The 20467-nt window shown below is 46.0% G+C and overlaps 1 protein-coding gene across 26 annotated transcripts in view; it reads left to right on the top strand.

Moving 5' to 3' along the window:
• MBD1 (methyl-CpG binding domain protein 1) overlaps positions 1-20467 on the top strand; it is a 118400-nt gene that overhangs the window by 34407 nt on the left and 63526 nt on the right. For 25 of the 26 annotated variants that reach the window (XM_053290637.1, XM_053290638.1, XM_053290652.1 and 22 more), the window contains exons 2-4: positions 14853-14997; positions 18317-18431; positions 18883-18927. In XM_053290637.1, coding sequence (XP_053146612.1) covers positions 14888-14997; positions 18317-18431; positions 18883-18927 — 270 coding nt within the window. In that variant the 5' untranslated portion in view covers positions 14853-14887. The remainder of the gene's footprint in view (positions 1-14852; positions 14998-18316; positions 18432-18882; positions 18928-20467) is intronic. The other variant, XM_053290639.1, reaches the window with a different exon arrangement.

The following is a 20467-nucleotide window of genomic DNA, read 5'->3' on the forward strand; positions in this document are numbered from 1 at the left end:
GGCGATCGTCTTTCCTCCTCCTCCCCCGACTCCAGCCCTCGACGCAGGGCTATTCCACTGGGGGAACGCGGCAGGTTCCTTCCTAGACCCCCCGCACACAGAATTCGGACTAGGCACAGGGACCACTCTTCCTCGTCCTCAGGCTCCCCATCAGGAAACGCAGGCCCCCTCCTTCTAGGACCCCTGCTATTCCTGTCCCTTCTATTCCTGCTATCCCCATCCCTGCTCCTCCCGCCCCCAGCCCCACCCAGACCCCCGCCTCCTATGGACCCCTCATCTTCCTCGGAAGGGGGTTCCTCTAGTCCCCTGCCAGCGGTTCCTAGGGACTCAGATAAGGAAGAGGGGGAACTCTCTGAGGAAGAGATTACTCCACCTATTTCCAATTCTACTAGGCTATTCGCCTCATCTGATTTTGATGTGTTACTGACTAAGGCCAAACGTGTTATTAATGACATTCCCTGCCCCTACGGAGGCCACCTTTGATCAGCAAGTTTTTCCTCCTTCGGAGCCTACTACTCCTGTAGTCCCCTTTCCCCCCCTCTTCCATCGCGTTATGAGTGTAGCGTGGCAGCGTCCCACTTCATCCAGGCCTATAGGTAGTCTCCCGAAAAAACACTACAACCTTCCCACGGAGGTCTCCAAACTTCTGGCCACTCCCAGAATGGATCCTCCGGTGGTGCAGATGGTTTCCGGGGCCCTGGTTCACTCTGAACACCAAGAACAGTTGAGAGACCAGGAAGACAGGCGCTGTGATGTACTCCTGAAGAAAGCACATGAAGCCTCCGCCGCTACCATCAAGATGGCCACGACCAATTCCATCTTCGCTAGGCCCTTGGTTCTGTGGGCAAAGGAGCTGGTTAAGCTCGTCCCTCCTGAACTTCCCAAGTTATGTCAAGGGATTAACAAGATGGCCAAAGCTGCAGCGCTAACCGCTGACTCCAGCCTGGACATCATTCAGCACTCCTCTAGAGCCCTAGTGGCGGGTGTAGCGGCCCGCAGAACGCTATGGCTCAAGCCCTGGAACGATGACTCTAAGTCAAAGTCGGCTCTGACGTCTGCCCCCTTTGTAGGGGCCTCTCTGTTTGGTCCCGCTCTGGAACCCATTCTCATCGATACTAAGGACAAGAAAAAAGTTATGCCTTCTGCTAGGCGGGACTTCAGACCCTCCTCAAAAGGGGGACATAGCTCCTTTCGTCCCTTTCGTCAGCAAGCTGGTAACTACTCTCAGTCCTACCAAACCTGAGACTTCCGTCCACCTTCCTACAGGGGCTTTGACAGAGCCCAATGGAGACAGCGATCTAGAGGTCAGGCCAGACCTACCTGCTCCTCCAACCCGTATTACAAACAACGGAAACAATGACGCCACCCAGGTGGGAGGCCGCCTGACACACTTCGCTCTCACCTGGCTCTCCACAACCACAGACAGCTGGGTTATACAGACTGTTTCCGAGGGTTACGCGGTAGATCTTGTTTCCCCCCCTTGTTCTCGCTTCATCCCAACACCAAGATCTTCCATGCCACAGAAGCATCTTCGGGTCTCGCACTGGATCATCTTCTTCAAAGCAATAGAGCTGGTTCCACCATCCCAGAGATTCCAAGGGACCTACTCCATCCTCTTCCTGGTACCCAAAAAGGATGGCTCGTGGAGGGCCATCCTGGATCTCAAATCATTCAACCAGTTTGTCAGGAAGAGGAAGTTCCATATGGAATCTCTGCGCACCATAAAAGAAGCGGTGCAAAAGGGGGACTTCCTAGCCTTGATCGACTTAGCGGAAGCATACCTACATGTCCCTATCCGTCCCGAGGATCTCAGGTTTCTCCGCTTCGCATACGACGGCCAACACTTTCAATACCGAGCCCTCCCATTCGGGTTGGCATCAGCTCCACGAGTATTCACAAAACTGATGGCTTCCCTGGTGGCCTTCCTACGCCTCCAGGGGGTGGGGCTCCACCCGTATCTGGACGACATTCTTCTGAGAGTGCCCTCCAGACATCTAGCTATCAGGAACGTGAACCTCACTCTCAATGCCCTGAGAGACCACGGATTTGTAGTGAACGAAGCAAAGAGCCACCTGGTGCCATCCCAGCAGCTGGTTCACCTGGGGGTCCTCTTCGACACCGAGGGGAACACGATCTCGCTTTCCCCGGAACGCAGGGAGAAGATAACCAAACAGCTCCGCCCTCTCCTCTTCAAACAGCAAGAGGACGTCATGAAACTGGCCCAAGCGTTAGGTTCAATGATTGCTTGCTTGGACTGCACCCCGTGAGCGAGATGGCATTCCCGGCCTCTACAGTGGCTACTCCTGCCATGGCAAGATCAGATCATGGCGGCTCAGAGTCTCCAGATCCACATAACCCAGGCGGTCAGGGACTCAATCCAGTGGTGGCTTTCGCCGGCACTCCAACAGGGCCTCCAACTGACGGAGCCTCGATGGATCATTCTTACAACGGATGCCAGCCTCACAGGCTGGGGAGCTCATTGTCAGGGTCAGATAACTCAGGGCGTCTGGTCAGCATCAGAATCCTCCGCACCCATAAATTGGCTAGAGCTCTGAGTAGCTTGCCTGGTGCTCCTACACTTTCAGCAAGACCTGCAAAGTCGCCACATCCTCCTTCAGGCGGACAACGTCACAGTCAAGGCGCACATCAATCGCCAAGGAGGCACCAGGTCAGCGAGTCTGATGCAGGAGGCCGACCTACTCTTCCAATGGGCAGAACACAATCTTCAGTCCATTCTGGCAGAACACCTCAAAGGAGACAGCAATCAAATAGCAGATTGGCTGAGCAGGGAAGTGATGGACCCGGGCGAATGGACCCTACACAAGGAAGTATTCCTTCAGCTCACGAGAGTCCTGGGCATGCCCCGAGTGGACCTCTTTGCCACGAGAAGCAACACTCAACTCCCGCGGTTCTTCTCAAGGTTCCACGACCCCCGAGCAGAGGCCATGGACGCTCTCCACTCCCGGTGGCCAAGGGAGCTTCTATATGCCTTTCCTCCAGTCCCCATACTGATGAAAGTCATTCAAAAGATACGCCTAGAAAGGGCAGAGCTCATCCTGGTAACTCCCTTTTGGCCCCGACGGCCCTGGTTCCCAGATCTAGTCAACCTGGCGACGGCTCCCCCGTGGCGCCTTCCCATCTGGCCGGATCTTCTACATCAGGGACCCTTGTTTACCCAGACCCTCAGTGGTTACAATTAGCCGCCTGGAGGCTGAACGCACAATCCTAGTGAATAAAGGTTATTCTACCAGTGTGCAAAACACCATCCTGGCCTCTCGTCGTCCTTCCACCTTTCGCATATACCGATCTACCTGGTCCGCCTTTGTGAAATGGGCCCGCTCTCACAGTAAAGATCCACTGACGTCTGGCATAGCGGAGGTTTTGGACTTCCTATAGACTGGGCTGGATATGGGCCTTCGACCCAGTACCCTCAAGCGCCAGGCATCGGCTCTTGCCTCAGTTCTTCAACTCTCCTCTATCGTGGCGGGCCAGTCTTCCTTACATCCTCATCTCTCCAGGTTCCTGCAAGGAGCCGCAAATTTAGCTCCTCCCCCGGTCAGACGCTTTCCATCATGGAACCTAAATCGGGTGCTCAACGCTTTAACCAAGGAACCTTTCGAACCGTTAAGCACAATTCCACTAGGTATCTTGTCTTTCAAACTATGCTTTCTGATAGCCATTATATCGGCTCGCAGGGTTTCTGAGTTAGCAGCTCTTTCAGCTCGCAAAGAACTATGTACTATCCATTCCGATTCCACGGTGCTACGACTGGCCCCACCTTCCTTCCAAAGATTAATTCAACCTTTCACAGGGCCCAAGTCATTGTGGTCCCCTCCTTCTGCCCCTCCCCCGTCCACCCTAGGGAGAAGCTGTGGCATAAGTTAGATGTACGCAGAGCCTTGCGTACTTATATTCGCCGCACCAAAGATATCCGCTGCTCAGATGCCCTCTTTGTGTCCTTTCATCACTCTAGCCTAGGTAATAGGGTATCTAAAGCCACCTTAGCAGGCTGGATTAAATCCTGCATTTGCCTAGCCTATGCGGCCTTAAACCTTCCCCCTCCTGGGGGGCTCACAGCTCACTCTACGAGGAGCGCAGCAGCTTCCTCAGCTTTCTCTGCACATGTGCCACTCACAGAAATATGCAGAGCTGCTACATGGTCCTCTTCCACCCCGTTTATCAGACACTACAAAATCCCCGATTTTTCTCAGGAACAAGCAGCTTTTGGTCGCACGGTTCTACAACAGGTAGTCTGAGCTCATCCTGCCCATCCCGGGGTACTTCTCTTAGCTTGGGCAAGTCCCTATCTGAGGATCTCCTATGCAAGGGAAAAAGGAACATTGGTCTTACCGTGAAGGGTTCTTTTTCCTTGCAGTAGGAGATCCTCATCCCTGCCCGGATGTTTGTCCTGGTTGTGGACTACCTGTCTAATAATCTTTGCCATACATGTGGGTTGGTATTCCTCCTGGGTGTTTGGCGGTGACTGCTTTCAGGGCATCAGCATTACTGTCTCTTTTCTTACCTTGTTCTATGTTCTTGAGTTTTGTCATTCCATTTAGTAAAGAGATCTCTCCAGTCACGTACCTAATCCTCGCTCGTCATCACCGGAACTGGAGTGAGGAGGTAACCACGCCTACCATCTATTCACGTGATTCCAGTTCTGTCTCGGGCATGAGCAGTGCATCACCCTTTCTGAGGATCTCCTACTGCAAGGAAAAAGGACCCTTCACGGTAAGACCAATGTTCCATTCACTTAAAAAATTGCATATCCCCAAATGATTGAGGGTTGCATAGAAGACACAGAATCCTAGTCTACTCTAACAGGAAATTGGACCAATAACTGCTGTACTTAGGTTTTTCTTTAAGTCACTAAATGATACATTGCTAGAAACCATCAGTGTAAAATTAAGTAGTCAGAGTATCATCTGCTGAAGTATCTTCTAACTAGCTATGTAGTTGAAATAAATCTGTCATAGTAAGAGTATGATTTGGGGCTTCTTTCTGAGGGGTTTGGCTGTGGCTGATATTCAACAGCTTTAGTTTCTTAATTTACCAGTTAACAAATTGTGTGTACGTGTATACACCCCTCCTTGTTAATTGGTAGATTAATAAACTAAAGCGCTTAACAAATGCGCTTTTCAGTTTTTGAGGTTCCATTATTGTTCTGTTGCCTAACTTTAATTGGAAATGAAATAAAATAGTAGAGATGACTTAACAGTGAGTAGTAGATTTTGGTATTAATCTGTTATCTTACACACCCCTTTGATACTTCAAAAGCACTTATATTTTTAACATGTAAATTTAAATACTCCTGAAGAGGAATGTGTGTGTTAATGGATAGTTGAAAGAAGGTAACTCATAAGGCATGGCGATTCCCCTGCTTCTTAAGTTCTTGACTTGTATGTTAGTTCAGGAGAGAACAATAATGGATTATTAGCTAGATGAGGCCTTATGGCCTCTGAAATGATGGCATTGTTTACTGCTGATTATCATGGTAATTCTCTTGAACTAGTGTGTAATTGATATTGTGTAGAAATGTGCATTAGCTCATGTTTCTTTTTTGATTTGACTCTTCTAGCCTTGCATTTTTCTTTTGCAAGTTACCATTGCAAATTCAAAGTGACTCAGAAGGTTTCTTTGAAGTAGATGTGTGTGTGAAGGGTTAGGTTTTTGTATTAAATACACAAGAGAAACACACATTTGCATATAGCTCACATTCCTCAGGATTTGCGCATAATCACGAAGCTTGGTGCCTGGTGTGGATTCCAGTTTACAAACTTAGTTTCCTTACCACCACCACCATCACCACCACCACCACCACCACCAATTTATATACCATTCTTCAACCTAAGTTTTCAAAGTGGTTTACAAAGAAAAATAAGATGGTCCCCTGTCTCCAAAGGACTCACAATCTAAAAAGAAACATATGGCAGATACCAGGAACAGCCACTCGAGGGAGGCTCTGCTGGGGTTGGATAGGGCCAGTTGCGCTCCCCCTGCTAAATATAAGAGAATGAGCACTTTAAAAAGGCGTTTCTTTGCTCCGAGCTTTACTGTTCACTATTTTTCTAGCTGTTATGACTGTTGTCTGAAAACTGCTTTACTTTCTGGTTAAACTAACTTAAGAGGTTTAGTCCTTCTAAACTGCGTGAGCCCACTCCTCTCAAATTTACTTGTGGTGGAGCAGTTGTACGTCCCTTGAGTTCCAAAGGGTACTCCAAGTGCTGCTTCTTAAGTAAACTTAAGAGTAGCAGCAGTGTATTTGAATCTTAAAAGGATAAAGTATGGAGAAGGAGCAGCACTGCAAATCAATTGCTGGGTCTTGTTCACTGCACTATTCCAAGGCTGCACAATCTGGCCCTCTAATTTGTTTGGACCACAACTCCTACCATCCCTGACTATTGGCCTATTGACTGAGGATCATAGGAGTTGCTGTCCAACAAGAGCTGGAAGGCTGAAGTTGTTCAGCCCTGCACGACTTGATCTCTTCCAAGTGAACTCCAGCTTACTTGGGCAGAAAGGGTTGGGGTGGTAACTACAGGCCAAATGCAGCCTACTTTATTTCTACCCTTTCTGTCTGCTCCCCCCTCTCTTTGGCCTGCTTTGCCAAAAATTCCACATCCTCTGAGGTTTTTGATAATAAAGGCAACTATTGTAAGCAGATATGTGCCAGTGGTATGTTAATGGCCTGATTTTGATTGCAAAATATAGCTTAAAAAACAAACAGCCTAGTGCATGCACAATTTTGTTTAATCGTAATTTTGGGTGCAGCCCTTGCCTTTGCTCCAGGACAAGGTCCATGTGGGCGTTTTGTCCTTGAGCCAAAGTACTGCTTGCTCTACAGCTGCCTGTGCACACAGTTGCCTCAGCAGAACAGGCAACATTAACTAAAGAGCAAGCATCTGTCTCCTAGGCCGCTAGCGCCCTGTTTCTGCAGAGCGAAGGCACGTGAAATTCTATTTGTAAAAATAGTATTTATCTTAAAACATAAACTAGAACATCTAAGCTAGGACTGTTGTCCAATTAAAGAAGTACCAATCAAATTGACTTTTAAAATCAATTGATTGCTTGTTTGTTAATTTGTGCAGATTTGAAAACTGTTCTTAAGGAAAAAAGCATACTTTAATTTTAGATTCATGAACTCCTCCACCCTACAGAGGCACCTTCCTTCCTGTAAAAGAGAAAGCCTCTTGTAAAATTGTGACCTTTTGTGGTTTTAGAAATACTTGTATTGAAGTAACTTAAAAAATCTGAGCAGTTAATTTGGGGATACCCTTATGATTTTGAATGTAACTGATTTTCTAAATGTTGTAGCCCTAATTAAAACCCAGTAGCATACCCTAGCATGAATTATTAACTAAGAAATATGCTTTAAAGAGGAATGATAGAAGTGTCCCTAAACATCCCTCAAATGCCAGTTTGAAACACGAATTGATTAATCAAAGAGCCAGCTTGGCTGGCTGTCTCAATGAATCAACCTCAAATCTATTCAAGTGCCCTTTTGAGGCCTGTCTTTCCAGGGAGAGATGGTCTACCAATTGTGGCTGGTGGGTAGACCAACTCTCCGCTTTTCTAGTATTGTAGAATATTGTAGTATTCTACCCAGTCCTCCAAGGTGGGCTGGTCTACCCACCAGCCCCAATTAGTAGACCAGCTCTCCCTTGGAAAATGGGCCTCAAAAGGGCATTTGAATGACCCAAATCTATTTGGGTTGAATTGGGGGTGATTCGCTTCAACCCCAAACCAGGCCCTGTATTTTGAGGGCAATTTGAGGTCAAATCCCCAAATTGCCCCCAAATCAATTAAAGGTCGGATCAGATTGCACATATATACTGGATACTGCCCAAAGAGATTTGTAGTCAAAATGTGATATAATAAACAGGCATAGTTAAGAAAATAAGAACAGCCCTGCAGGATCAGGCCCAAGGCCCATCTAGTCCAGCATCCTGTTTCATACAGTGGCCCACCAGATGCCACTGGAAGCCCACAGCAAGAGTTGAGGGCATACCCTCTCTCCTGCTCCCTGCAACTGGTACTCAGAGGTATCCTGCTTTTGAGGCTGGAGGTGACCTATAGCCCTCCGACTAGTAGCTGTTGATAGACCTCTCCTCCATGAAGTTATCCAGACCCCTCTTAAAGCCATCCAGGTTGCTGGCTGTCACCACATCTTGTAGCAGAGAATTCCACAAGTGGATTATGCGTTTTGTGAAAAAATACTTCTGTTTGCTGGTCCTAAATTTCCTGGTAATCAATTTCATGGGATGACCCCTGGTTTTAGTGTTATGTGAGAGGGAGAAGAATTTCTCTCTATTCGCTTTCTCCACTCCATGCATAATTTTATAGACCTCTAGCATGTCTCCCCACAGTCGTCTTTTTTCTAAACTAAATGGCCCCAGGTATTGTAGCCTTGCCTCATAAGAAAGGTGCTCTAGGCCCCTGATCATCTTGGTTGCCCTCTTCTGCACCTTTTCCAGTTCTACAGTGTCCTTTTTTAAGATGTGACCAGAATTATACACAGTACTCTAGGTGTGGCTGCACCATTGTTTTGTATAAGGGCATTATAATATTAGCCGTTTTAATTTCAATCCCCTTCCTAATGATCCCTAGCATGGAATTGGCCTTTTTCACAGCTGCCACACATTGTGTCGACACTTTCAACAAGCTGTCCACCACGACCCCAAGATCCCTCTCTTGGTCAGTCACCGACAGCTTCCAGATCCCATCAATGTATACTTGAAGTTGGGGTTTTTCATCCCAATGTGCATCACTTTACACTTGCCAACACTGAAGCGCATTTGCCATTTTGTTGTCCACTCTCCTAGTTTGGAGAGATCCTTTTGGAGCTCCTCACAATCCATTTTGGATTTCACTACCCGAAATAGTTTGGTATCATCTGCAAATTTGGCCACCTTGCTGCTTACTCCTACTTCTAGATCATTTATGAATAAATGAAAAAGCACCAGTCCCAGTACAGACCCCACTCCTTACTTCCCTCCATTGTGAAAACTCTCAATTTATCCTTACCCTCTGTTTCCTGTCGTTCAACCAGTTAGCAATCCACACATGTACTTGTCCCCTTATCCCATGACCACTAAGTTTTCTCAGGAGTCTTTGATGAGGAACTTTGTCAAAAGCTTTTTGGAAGTCCAGGTATACTATGTCAACTGGATCACCTTGATCCACACACTTGCTGACACTCTCAAAGAACTCCAAACGGTTTGTGATGCAAGATTTCCCTTTGCAGAAGCCATGCTGGTTCTCTCCCAGCAGGGCCTGTTCTTCTATGTGGTTTACAATTTATCTTTGATGATGCTTTCCACCAATTTGCCTGGAACAGATGTTAAGCTAACCGGCCTGTAATTTCCCAGATCGCCCCTGGATCCCTTTTTGAAAATTGGTGTTACATTTGCTACTTTCCAGTCCTGCGATACAGAGCCTAATTGCAGGGATAAGTTATGTATTTTAGCAAAGAGGCCGGCAATTTCACATTTGAGTTCTTTGAGGATTCTTGGATGGATGCCATCCGGCCCTGGTGATTTGTTAGTTTTCAGTTTTTCCAGACGGTTTAGAACATCATCTCTTGTCGCTGCTATCTGACTCAGGTCTTTAGCCTCACTCTCTGAAAAGCCTGTTTCAGGAACAGGTATATGCTCAGTATCCTCTGCCGTGAAGACATTACGCAAAGAACTCATTTAGCTTCTCTGCAACCTCCATATTCTCCTTAATAATCCCTTTCACTCCCTCATTATCCAACAGTCCAACCGCCTCCCTGGCAAGTTTCCTGAATCTGATGTAGTTAAAGAAGCTTTTGTTATTCCCCTTGATACTTTTAGCGAAATGTTCCTCAGAGTCTCTTTTTGCCTCCCTTATTGTCACCTTGCATTTCTTTTGCCAGAGTTTGTGTTCCTTTCTGTTCTCCTCATTTGGGCAGGCCTTCCAATTTTGGAAAGAAGTTTTCTTCCCTTCTATGGCTTCCTTGACATTATCTGTTTGCTATGCTGGCATCCTCCTGGACTTAGTCGTACCTTTCCGCCTTTTGGCTGTACAATCTAACTGGCCTTCTAGTATTGTGCATTCTGGAGTGAAGTGACTCTCTTGATTTTTCCCTTTCAGCTTTCTTTTCACCATACTGCTCATTTTGGAGAAGTTTCCTCTTCTGAAATTAAAAATGTCTGTGTTAGACTTCTTTGGTGATTCTTGCTCCACATGTATGCTGAATTTGATCGCACTATGGTCATTGTTTCCTAAATGGTCAATGACACTGACATAACACACCAGGTCCTGGGTGCCACTCAGGATTAAGTCCAATGTCACCTTCTCTCTGGTTGGTTCCAAAACCAACTGTTCTAGGGTACAGTCATTCAGCGTATCTAGAAATTTGACCTCTGTCGTTATCTGACTGTGAATTTACCCAGTCTGTGTGTGGGCAATTGAAGTCACCCATTATTACTGTCCTGCCTCTCCTTGAAGTCTCCCTGATTTCCTCCTGCAACTCCCAGTCATTGTCAGGGTTTTGATCCAGAGGGTGATAGTATGTCCCCAGTAGTGCATTTCCTTTCAGGGCTTGTATTGTCAGCAATAGGGTTTCTGTGGAGGACTCCTGTCCACCTAGGTTTTCTACTTTGTTAGATTCTATCCCTTCTTTAACATACAGTGCTACTCCACCTCCAAGGCGCCCCTCCCTGTCCTTTCTATAGAATTTATATCCAGGGATAACAGTGTCCCACTGGTTCTCACTGTTCCACCATGTTTCTGTTATGCCCACTATAGCTATTTCTGCGTTAGCAACCAAGCACTCCAGCTCACCCATCTTGGCTTGGAGGCTTCTGGCATTGGCATATAAGCACCCATACGCTGAATCTCTTCCCTGGTGTATGCTGTCTTTCTTTTGACTCTTTGACCACCTAGCACAGCTTTCTGTCTGCTCTTTATGTGATTCTGCTTTGTCCCCTTCTGTTTTATCTGAATCTTCTGCACCCATTCACTAAGGGATGGCATTTGCCGAACTAGATACTATCCAGCTCCCGTCAGCTATTCCCCCAGGAGTCATTTTAAAAGCTGCTCTGCAACCTTTTTGATTTTAAGTGCCAGTAGTCTGGTTCCATCTTGGTTCAAGTGCAGCCTGTCCCTTTTGTACAGGTCTTGCTTGCTCCAAAATGTGTCCCAGTGCCTAACAAATCTAAATCCCTTCTCCCAGCACCAGCGTCTCATCCACGCATTGAAACCCCTCAGCTCCGCCTGTCTCATTGTACCTGCACGTGGAACAGGTAGCATTTCTGAGAATGCTACCTTGGGGGTCCTGGACTTCAAAACGCTATGTATCAGCCTAAATTTGGCTTCCAGGACCTCCTGACTACATTTCTTCACATCACTGGTGGCGATGTCGTGCACCATGACAGCTGTCTCTTCCCCAGCACTGCCTAAGAGCCTATCTAGATGCTGCGTGATGTCTGCCACCTTCGCACCAGGCAGGCAAGTCACTGTACGGTCAGCACAAGGGTCACAAACCCATCTCTCCATACCTCTAATGATCGAATTGCTCACTACAAGGAGGCTTCCACCCCCCAGAGGAGTATCTTTTGTGTGAGAGGATATGGGCTCATCATCCATGGAAGGGGTCCCTTCTAAAGGAGCATTTCCCTCTTCCTCAGACCGATGTCCTCCTTCCCCAAGACCTTCATTCTCCCTGAGAGCAGCAGAGCTATCAGCCCTGGAGTAGGATGCCTCTACCACATCCCTGAAGGTCCCGTCCACATGCCTCTCTGTTTCTCTGAGCTTCCCCAGATCCGCCACCTTGGTCTTGAGGGAACAAACTTGTTCCCTGAGAGCCAGGAGCTCCTTGCACCAAGCACACACCCATGACTTCTGCCCATGGAGCAAACAGTCATATATACGACACTCTGTGGAATACACTGGAAAGTGCCCCCTCTCCTGCTGGCTTTCTGTCTTAATAAATAAATACAATAAATAAAATACTGGTTTTGTTGGCTGTATTTAGAGATAGTTTATTAGAAGGATAGGTCTCAGCTGTAATGGTCAGCTATTTAACTGTCCAAACAACCTTTCTCAGGAATATGAGGGAGGGATTTGTACTTACCTTCTCTTGTGATCATAGGGACTTGTTCCAGGCTCGCCTGCACTCATCTTGCTAAACTCCTGCAAAACTCCAGTGCCCTGTTTGCTATCCCTGTCCGCTATGCTCTCGGGCCTACACCTCTTATGTAGACTAGGACTTATCCCTTACAAAGAAACCAGCCCCCTAGAATCTCCCCTCCTTCTGCTAGTTAGTTTAAAGGGGGGGGGGAGGCTAGATGTTCTTGATTAGAATAGCTTGCTTATCTCCTGAAGCTGCTCCTGCTCTTTCCAGAGTAGGCTTCTAACTGTTTAAAATGTGTCACTGTTGCAGATGTCAAAGGGTGGTGTGCCTCTCATTCCTCTGTGTTGTGCCTAACCAGTGAAGACCTGCTGTTGCACTTGTGATTGTCTAATCCTGAAGTAACACAGTTTCATTCCCATACAGCTGTATGTTTAAGAATGTTCAGCCCCACAAACAAATGATTGAAGATGTGATTGCTGAGACTCTGGCCTGTGTCCCCCCCCCCACTTCTTCCCTTTTCTGTTTCCTCCATGTTGCTTCAATCAGTTGGGAAAGGAGAGGATGAGGGAACTGTACATTTTGAGGTTCTCAGTCCCAAGTTTCCTAATGCAAAGTGTATTTGCAGGGCAGAAGTAGGAAGTAAGAGGAGAGTATGCCTTTCGTCATCTACTAGTTCTCCTTGACAGGTGCTCCTTTCTGCATTCCTTTGGCAAACATGGATTTGGTAGCACGTGTCTGAGTGCTATGTACTCCTGCCCAGGAGGATCTTCCTCCAACTGGTGTTCCCCAGGTTCAGTGTGTGTTCTTACTCACGTTTCCCAGCACGTAGGATAGGAAAGAAGTCAGACTGGCTAGACTGTACCAGTAAGAGCAGAGTCCCTTCCTTTTGCTAGTGTTTCATGGCCTTGGCCTGCTTCTTTTCCATCCTTCCTGGAGGAAGGGCAGGCACTGAAAGATGAAAATGAGAATAAAAGCCCTGTCCTTCTAGGCATGGTCTGCTCTGTCTTCTTACTCACCTTCCCAGAAGGGAGCAGAAGGGAATGCTTAGCAGTGGGACCATTCAAGCAAGAGGAGGATGCATGGAGGGTGTCTTTCTGTTTTCTTTGTTCTCCCCCCTTCATGTTATCTGAAGCAGAAGATGGTGTGGGGAAGAAACGATGTGTACATGGGCATAGCAATGCTTTGATTTACCCCCAGACCACTTTGGGGAGGGCCTGTAAACCACCTCCTTCCTGGCCTGCTGGCAAGAGTTGCCAACTAGTGTGGGTAGACAGGGCTGGGCCAGATGGACCATGCTTAATGCAGCCCCTTGAACCCTGTCAAGCGTAATGGGCAAAAACAAATGAGATAGCCAAGGGCAATATTTGCAAGCCTGTATATGAATCTGCCTAGATAGATTTAAGTGGGGAAAGAAGCAGGGACCTAGATTAAAACAACACCCCCCCCCGGCTTCCTAACTGACCTTGGTGTGTTGAAGTACAGAGCAGCTGTGCTTATCTCCTCCTTGCATTCTCTTAGGGAGTCTCCCTAAAAAGTGGGGGAGCTTCTTTTTGACAATAAGCTTGCTTGTCCTTGGACAAGTTGGCTTTTATCAGTGTGTGATTTATGTGTGAGCTGGACTGGCTCTTGGAGAGTGTTGTGCCTGCCTTTGCATCTGACCCAGCCAGTTTCTGCCTGCAAATTGTGAAAGGGTGCAACTTTAGTTCCTGCCTGCTCTTAGTGGTGCTGGTAATTCTCCTGTCAACAGCATATAGGACCTAGTCTCACTGCAGTGACCAGAAAGACAATGAGTATTTCACCTTGTCTTTGAGCTATATGGTGTAGAATGTGAGAGAGCAATAAACCTTTCCACAGGGTTTGCAGACCTCCTTGATTGGTGATGCTTTGACTTATCCAATGTGTAGATTTGCACATCTTCTTTGCTCTCTGATTCATAACTGTGTGGCTGTTTTGCAGCTTTTTCCATTCCAGATGCAGCAACATTTTAAGACTGGCATGTCATCCCTTTGCAACACTGCAGTTTGTTCAAGGATCTGTGTTTTTCTTTCTTTCTTTCTTTCTTTTTTAAAAGCTTGAGGGTGCTAGGTCATAGGTTGCAAATCCAGGATTCTTGGGTTCTGCTTCCCACTTGGAGAGGGGAACAGAATCTCTTTGCTTAAGTCCCCCGAACAGTGTGCTGCCCCAATGAAGCTGTAGTAGGTGGAATTAAGCTATTGTGAACAACTTGCTCTGCTTTCAAGACTAAGGTTTCTGGAGAATTTGGAATGGTTTGACAAGGTCTGTGGAATGGAAGGTGGGAAAGGTTTGGATATTAGGGGAAAAGGAGGGAAAAGGGGTTTCTGAAGGCCCTGAAGCCCTGTGCTTTGTCTGCTGGAAGCTCTTGCCCCCACCTCTTGCTTCTGAGATTTTATCAGGCATTGTCTGTATGCCATCTTACCTGTCTTGTGAGCATAAGGGCCAGAAATTTTATGCCTTCAAAAAGAAACCCACTGAGGTTCTCAGGATGCCAAATTCTATAGCCTGTTACCATCTTGGTGTAGGATGGTAGTGGTGGTCCACAAAGGGTAGAGCCTGGGATGAAAGCACAGTTTTGTAGGCCTTTCTGTTGAGTGTTTTTTCTTGTGGGCTCTCCTGCTCCCCAAGCTCCCTCTGTGTACATGTCTGTGTGTTTTGGCTTATTTTAGTGATGATTTCTATTATAGTTCAGCCTTGGCCAGAGTTTCATGACCTTTCAATTTCTCTCTTGCTGTTGCAGTGTTCATCCCACAGTATCGCCTATTCTGGCCCAACATGACAGAGGGCTGGGTGGATTGCCCCTCACTGGGGCCTGGCTGGCAGCGCCGTGAAGTTTTGCGAAAAAATGGAACAAGACCTGGACATTCGGATACCTATTATATGAGGTAAGGCCATTTGAGTAGCATCTGGAACAGGGTAGGAATGGTAGAAAAAGGCCTCCATCCCATAAGGGCTCAACTCTAGGCAAGGGATTTCTGACTGCCTTACTTAGTGGCCTTTTGGAGGGGGAAAGGGATTGTGACTGTTCAAAAACAAGAAAAACTTACAACAGGCTTCTTATAGTTCATTAAATTGGGAGAATCTGAGCTGTCACTCCAAGTGGTGGTGACTCCTGCCATCACTTTTCTTTTTGTTCTGAATGAAACTACCTATTGCTTCAAACTAGCCTCATTCCTGTAGTTAGTATGGCTCAGATAGTTCTGGGTGATCCTGTATTGGGTTGCTTTGGGAGCTGCTCTGGGCATCTCTGAAAACTTGCATGAAGCTAGGCCAACCATCTTTCATACTGGATTGAAAACTCGGTAGCTGCTAAAACCCAACTCCTTCCCTTGCACCAGGGTGAGGATATCACTTAACCTTGTGACTGCTATCCTAAGCGGATTCAAACCATAAATTAGGATTTCTGTTTTAAACATTACAGGATCATGGTTACTGAGATCATTCTGTCTAGAGCAAAAACAGACCTATCCTCCATCCTGGCAGAACTTGTAACAAGTAGCATGTATCCATAGAGCTGGTCACTGAAGATGGTAACAAATGTGTCAGGCAGGGCGCTTTCCTCATCAAGGGAAAGGTTTTGGCATCAGTTTTATGGGAAAAACAGAGCTCGTTGTTTTCTCTTAAACCTTCTCTTCTTTTAGTTTTCATACTGTTCACTGTTCATTTCTCAGATTGTCTCTTATCTTCTCGGACCCTCTGCAACAGTCTTGCTTATTCATTGTAATATAACTGAAATGTTTTCCTAATTAAAAGTTTTGTTGATTTTTTTTCATGTTATAACAAAATAATTACAACAAAAAGGTGGGAATATGAGAAGAAAATAATCCCAGAAACAAACAGAAGGCGAGGATGAAGGGGTTAAAACAGTTATGGATTTGAAATAGAGGAAATTATGAAAATAACTCTAAATAGTCCTTCCAAATCCTGGTATGGGATTCCTCTTTCAGCATATGATGGTAACTTATTAGTTTAAAAGTTGCCATATTATTTATTTATTTAACATTTGTATGCTACCAAAGTCTCTAGGTGGTTTATAGCAGTTTTAACAACCAAGCAATTTTAACAATTAAAACATAAAAATATCAAATTAAAATACCCATTAAAACTACCAAATAGCTAAAAAGCTTGGCTGAAGAGATGCATCTTTAGTTGTTTCCTAAAAGCCAACAGGAATGGAGCATCTCTAATCTCAGCTGGAAGTGTGTTCCACAGCTCTGGGGCAGCTACAGAGTAGGCTTTCCTTTGTGTCATCACCGGATGAGCTGGGGGCACCATCAGATGAACCTCCCCCGAAGATCTTAATAGATAGTGGGGTTCATAATGAAGAAGACAATTCTCTCAAATACCCTAGGCTCAAGATTAGAGAGGTCTTCTATCCATTGATAAACTGAGGGGTTGAAATGATCTTTCCAACACTGTAAAATAATATGCTTGGTGACATGTAGTGCACAGGAGAGCCATGATCTGCTTACCCCAGGAGAGGTTCCAGACATGTGGTAAATAACCAAGGAGGATTGTTCTATCACAACATTTAAAATTAGAATTCAAAAATAGGTTGAATGGGCCTGTTCTCTGGCCTGTCCCGTATTGTCTATTTTCTTGATTACCTCTTATTTTGATTTCAGTTTCTTATTGTGTGGAATTGTTCCATTCATGATATCAGTATATTTTTATTTTGGCAGTTTATACCCAACCCTTGAATGTTTTGAGACATTTCTTAAGCTCTTCTTTCAAAAACTTCTGATGACCCTCTTTCTTCTCTCTTCCAGTTAACATTTCCTTCCCTGATTATTCAAAAAAACAAAATGGTTGCAGCTTCCTTTATCAGAATGTCTGCTTGCTCCGTTAAGAAGCATCTGTTAATTATTTCCTGCATATTTGCCCTGATGATCATTCCCCTCTCACCCTTGTATGTTGAATGCTTTGTGAACTTTTTAAAAGGGGTGTGACTTTTAAATTGCTTTGTATAGTGCTTAATAACAGATTAACTAGTTAGAGCTGGTGTGGAGCAGCAGCTAAGAGCTTGAGTTGTGTAGTCACTGCTTCTCATCTCTCCTAGAATGCAACCCAAGCTGCTGTTCTGCCAGCTGCTGCTGTTGCCACCCTATTCCAGTGGCTTACAATTAAAATACACACAAAGGTACAACATAATTTGAGGTATTGGTTCATGTAGGACAGTCTTTTCTGGACCCTGGCAGTAGGTGATAACAGTCCAGGATTCTAGGCTTCTTCCTCAGAGGGAAAGGACAGAAGGAGATGCAGATGGAATTTGGGGCTGGCAAATGTTAAAGATGCCAGCCCCATAGGAACAGCTCTTGTGCCAGTTTTCACCACTTTTTTTTAATGAAACAGTATGTAGGTCTGCATATTACCACTGTGCAGTTTGCCGTGATTATCAGCATAGATATTTCTGGCAAGAAAGTTCAGATTGAGTTGAAAGGGGAAACAAAGGCAAGGCAACTCTGTTTGGAGAGGAGAGCTGGTCTTGTGGTAGCAAGCATGACTTGTCCCCGTAGCTAAGCAGGGTCTGCCCTGGTTGCAGCTGAATGGGAGACTTGATGTGTGAGCACTGTAAGATATTCCCCATAGGGGATGGAGCCGCTCTGGGAAGAGCAGAAGGTTCCAAGTTCCTGGCTTCTCCAAGATAGGGCTGAGAGAGATTTCTGCCTGCAACCTTGGAGAAGCCACTGCCAGTCTGTGTAGACAATATTGAGCTTGATGGACCATTGCTCTGTAAGTATATGGCCGCTTCCTATGTTCCTAATGGTCTTCAATATATGTACTGAGCACATGTGAATCTTAAAGGGTTATCTCTTTAAAGGCCTTGGCGAGGCTTTAGAAGCCAAAATTAATCCTGTAACTGGGCAGAGCTAACAGTTGACACATGATTAATGGTGGTTGCCTTGTCTGTAAGGAGGATGGGGCAGAACCTTTAGTTTCCTCATTCTTGGCATCCATTTTAGGGGTGTCTCATCTTATATGAACATCAAGAAGTTGCAGCAGAACTTGGAAAATTCTGTCATGGTAGGCAGTTCATGAATCCCAATCACATCCCACCTTGTTCAGAAATCCAGAAATGCCTTGTGTGATGTGATATGCAAACACACCACTTCGGATAAACCCAAGAAGGAGCTGCTAATTTCATTGTGATTCTTTTGATTCCACACATGTTGAAAGCGTCTAACAGTTGATTCTCTCTTATAGCCCCAGAGGAGAGAAGATCCGCAGCAGAGTGGAGCTGAATAGGTTGCTCGGATGCTCACGTGATCTGACAGACTTCGATTTCAGGAAAGGGATTTTTCTGGAGCCAAATGTCGAGGTACTGCTCCAGAGTGTTAGCTATGGTGGCAGAGGTAGCTTCATAAATGGATTGGTCACTATGACCTGTGATTGTATTCTCTGTATGGAGCAGCTGTTTAGCTGCCTCATTGAAGTTAATCCCAGAGTGTTAGTATGTTTAAGAGTTTTGCTGAAGGGAGAGCCAGGCATGTTTGCGTCCCCTGCTTGTAGAAGATGGCCTCTCTTTGCACACTTGCAAGCTTGGTGCACTGATTGTATAGGCCAGCCTGCTCTTAGTCTATTTTGCTCTGAGTCCTAGAATTGCAAGTGGTCCATTTGGTTATATTTGCATGAACCCATGTCTTTCTCTCTGTCTGTTGGGCCACATGGGCTTCTTTAGCTCTGAATTAATGGACAGATAGTTGTATCGCAATCCCAGTAGAACTCGGAACCTAACTGTCCTCTCCTCTGCCTGCTTTCTTCTGCTGCAGCCCACGCCAGCACCCCTCCCACCTGCTGGAGGATGCCACCAGAGGGTGAGTGTGTGCGGACTGCTCAGGCCAGAACTGTGTGGCAGCATCTGATGAATGGAGTCTGGAGGAAATATATTGGGGGGTGGGGGAGAAGGCCATTTGCGTGACTCCTGGTTTGTTTGTGTTTTGGCCAATGGGGAATGCTTTTGTGTTGTTGTGCAGAGGGGTTGAAGCTCACTAGCAGCAGCATATTTGGAAGGGAAGCACCTTAATGGTTTGCTTTCAAAATTTCCAAAGTGGTGTTTCTGAGACTTCATTGTGGTTCAACCTCCCAAAGGCAAGGCCGTTTGGATCCTACTGAAGTGATGGGCTGGGTACTTTCTCACAAACACTTAAAATGTGGTTCCTCCCACCTTCCATTTTTACATTTCTATACTGCATCTTTGTCATAAGACCCAAGGCAATAACCAACATATAAAAACATTTTATAAATTCATATTAAAGCTGACAAATAGATTATCAAAACAAAGCAGCCAAGAAAACCAGTCCAATAGAATGATAATTCAGTACATGCCCTCAGTTGCTCTGGCTGAAAACCTGAACAAATAGAGCCGTGTTCAAGCATTTCTGGAAGGCTGAGAAAGAAGCCATGATGCTGAACTCTCCTGGGAGGCAGTTCCACATTTGGGGAGCAATAGCAGAGAAGGCCATGTCCTGTGTGCATGACAAATGAGCTTCGACAGATAATGATACAGGAGCAGGATCCTATCAGGTGGATAGATTCAAATGGGAGGAAACAGTCTTTAAAGTATCTGGGACCAAACACATTTAGGCTTTGAATCTAATAACCACCACCTTGAATTGCACCTGGAAGCAGATTGGCAGACAGCGCAACTCACTGAGAGTCTCTGTAATATGTGCCTGGCTGGTGAGTGGCTGCTGACAGCACTCTAGTTGTTACATTTGTTTCATCTTGATTTTCCAAGTGCTTTTCACAAAGCAGCCCGCCCCCCCCCCCAGCACCACATAGAGCATAGTGCAGTAATCCAATTGATGTGACAAAGGCATGGGTGACAGTGGCCAGATCTGTTTTCTCAAGGAAGGGTTGCAGCCAGTGCACAAGCGGAATCTGTGCAAAGGTGCTCCCGACGGTGCCAGCTACCTGAACTTCCAGGAGAACCTGCAAGCTGCACTACACAGTTTGTTTTAAAAGTGCTTAGAAGGGTGGTGGTTATTCCTGCTCGACCCACACTTTCCATGCCTAGTTATTGGCAAAGTGAGGAATCTGATCCATGAATGCGAGTATTGAGCTTGGTAGGCTTTCTCTATTGCATGCACGTGATTCTATTGTTGTGCTTCGTGTCACATAGATAACTCAGGCAGCTAGCCTGGGTGTAGGTAGGTGAAATGCCAAATTGGCCTGGTGAGCCGGTAGGGTTCTTGGAACTGAGACTCTATGGAAGTGGGAAGCATTTGTAAAATGGAGAGCTGTTCAATTGTGTAGGCTGCCTCCCAGTGTTCCCTCTAACAGATTGTTGACTACAACTCGTAGAATCCCCAGCTGCAATGACTTTTGCTTGGGGATTATGGGAGTTGTAGTCAA

This window comes from Hemicordylus capensis, chromosome 2 (assembly GCF_027244095.1).
Source record: "Hemicordylus capensis ecotype Gifberg chromosome 2, rHemCap1.1.pri, whole genome shotgun sequence".
Classification (NCBI taxonomy): Eukaryota; Metazoa; Chordata; class Lepidosauria; order Squamata; family Cordylidae; genus Hemicordylus; species Hemicordylus capensis.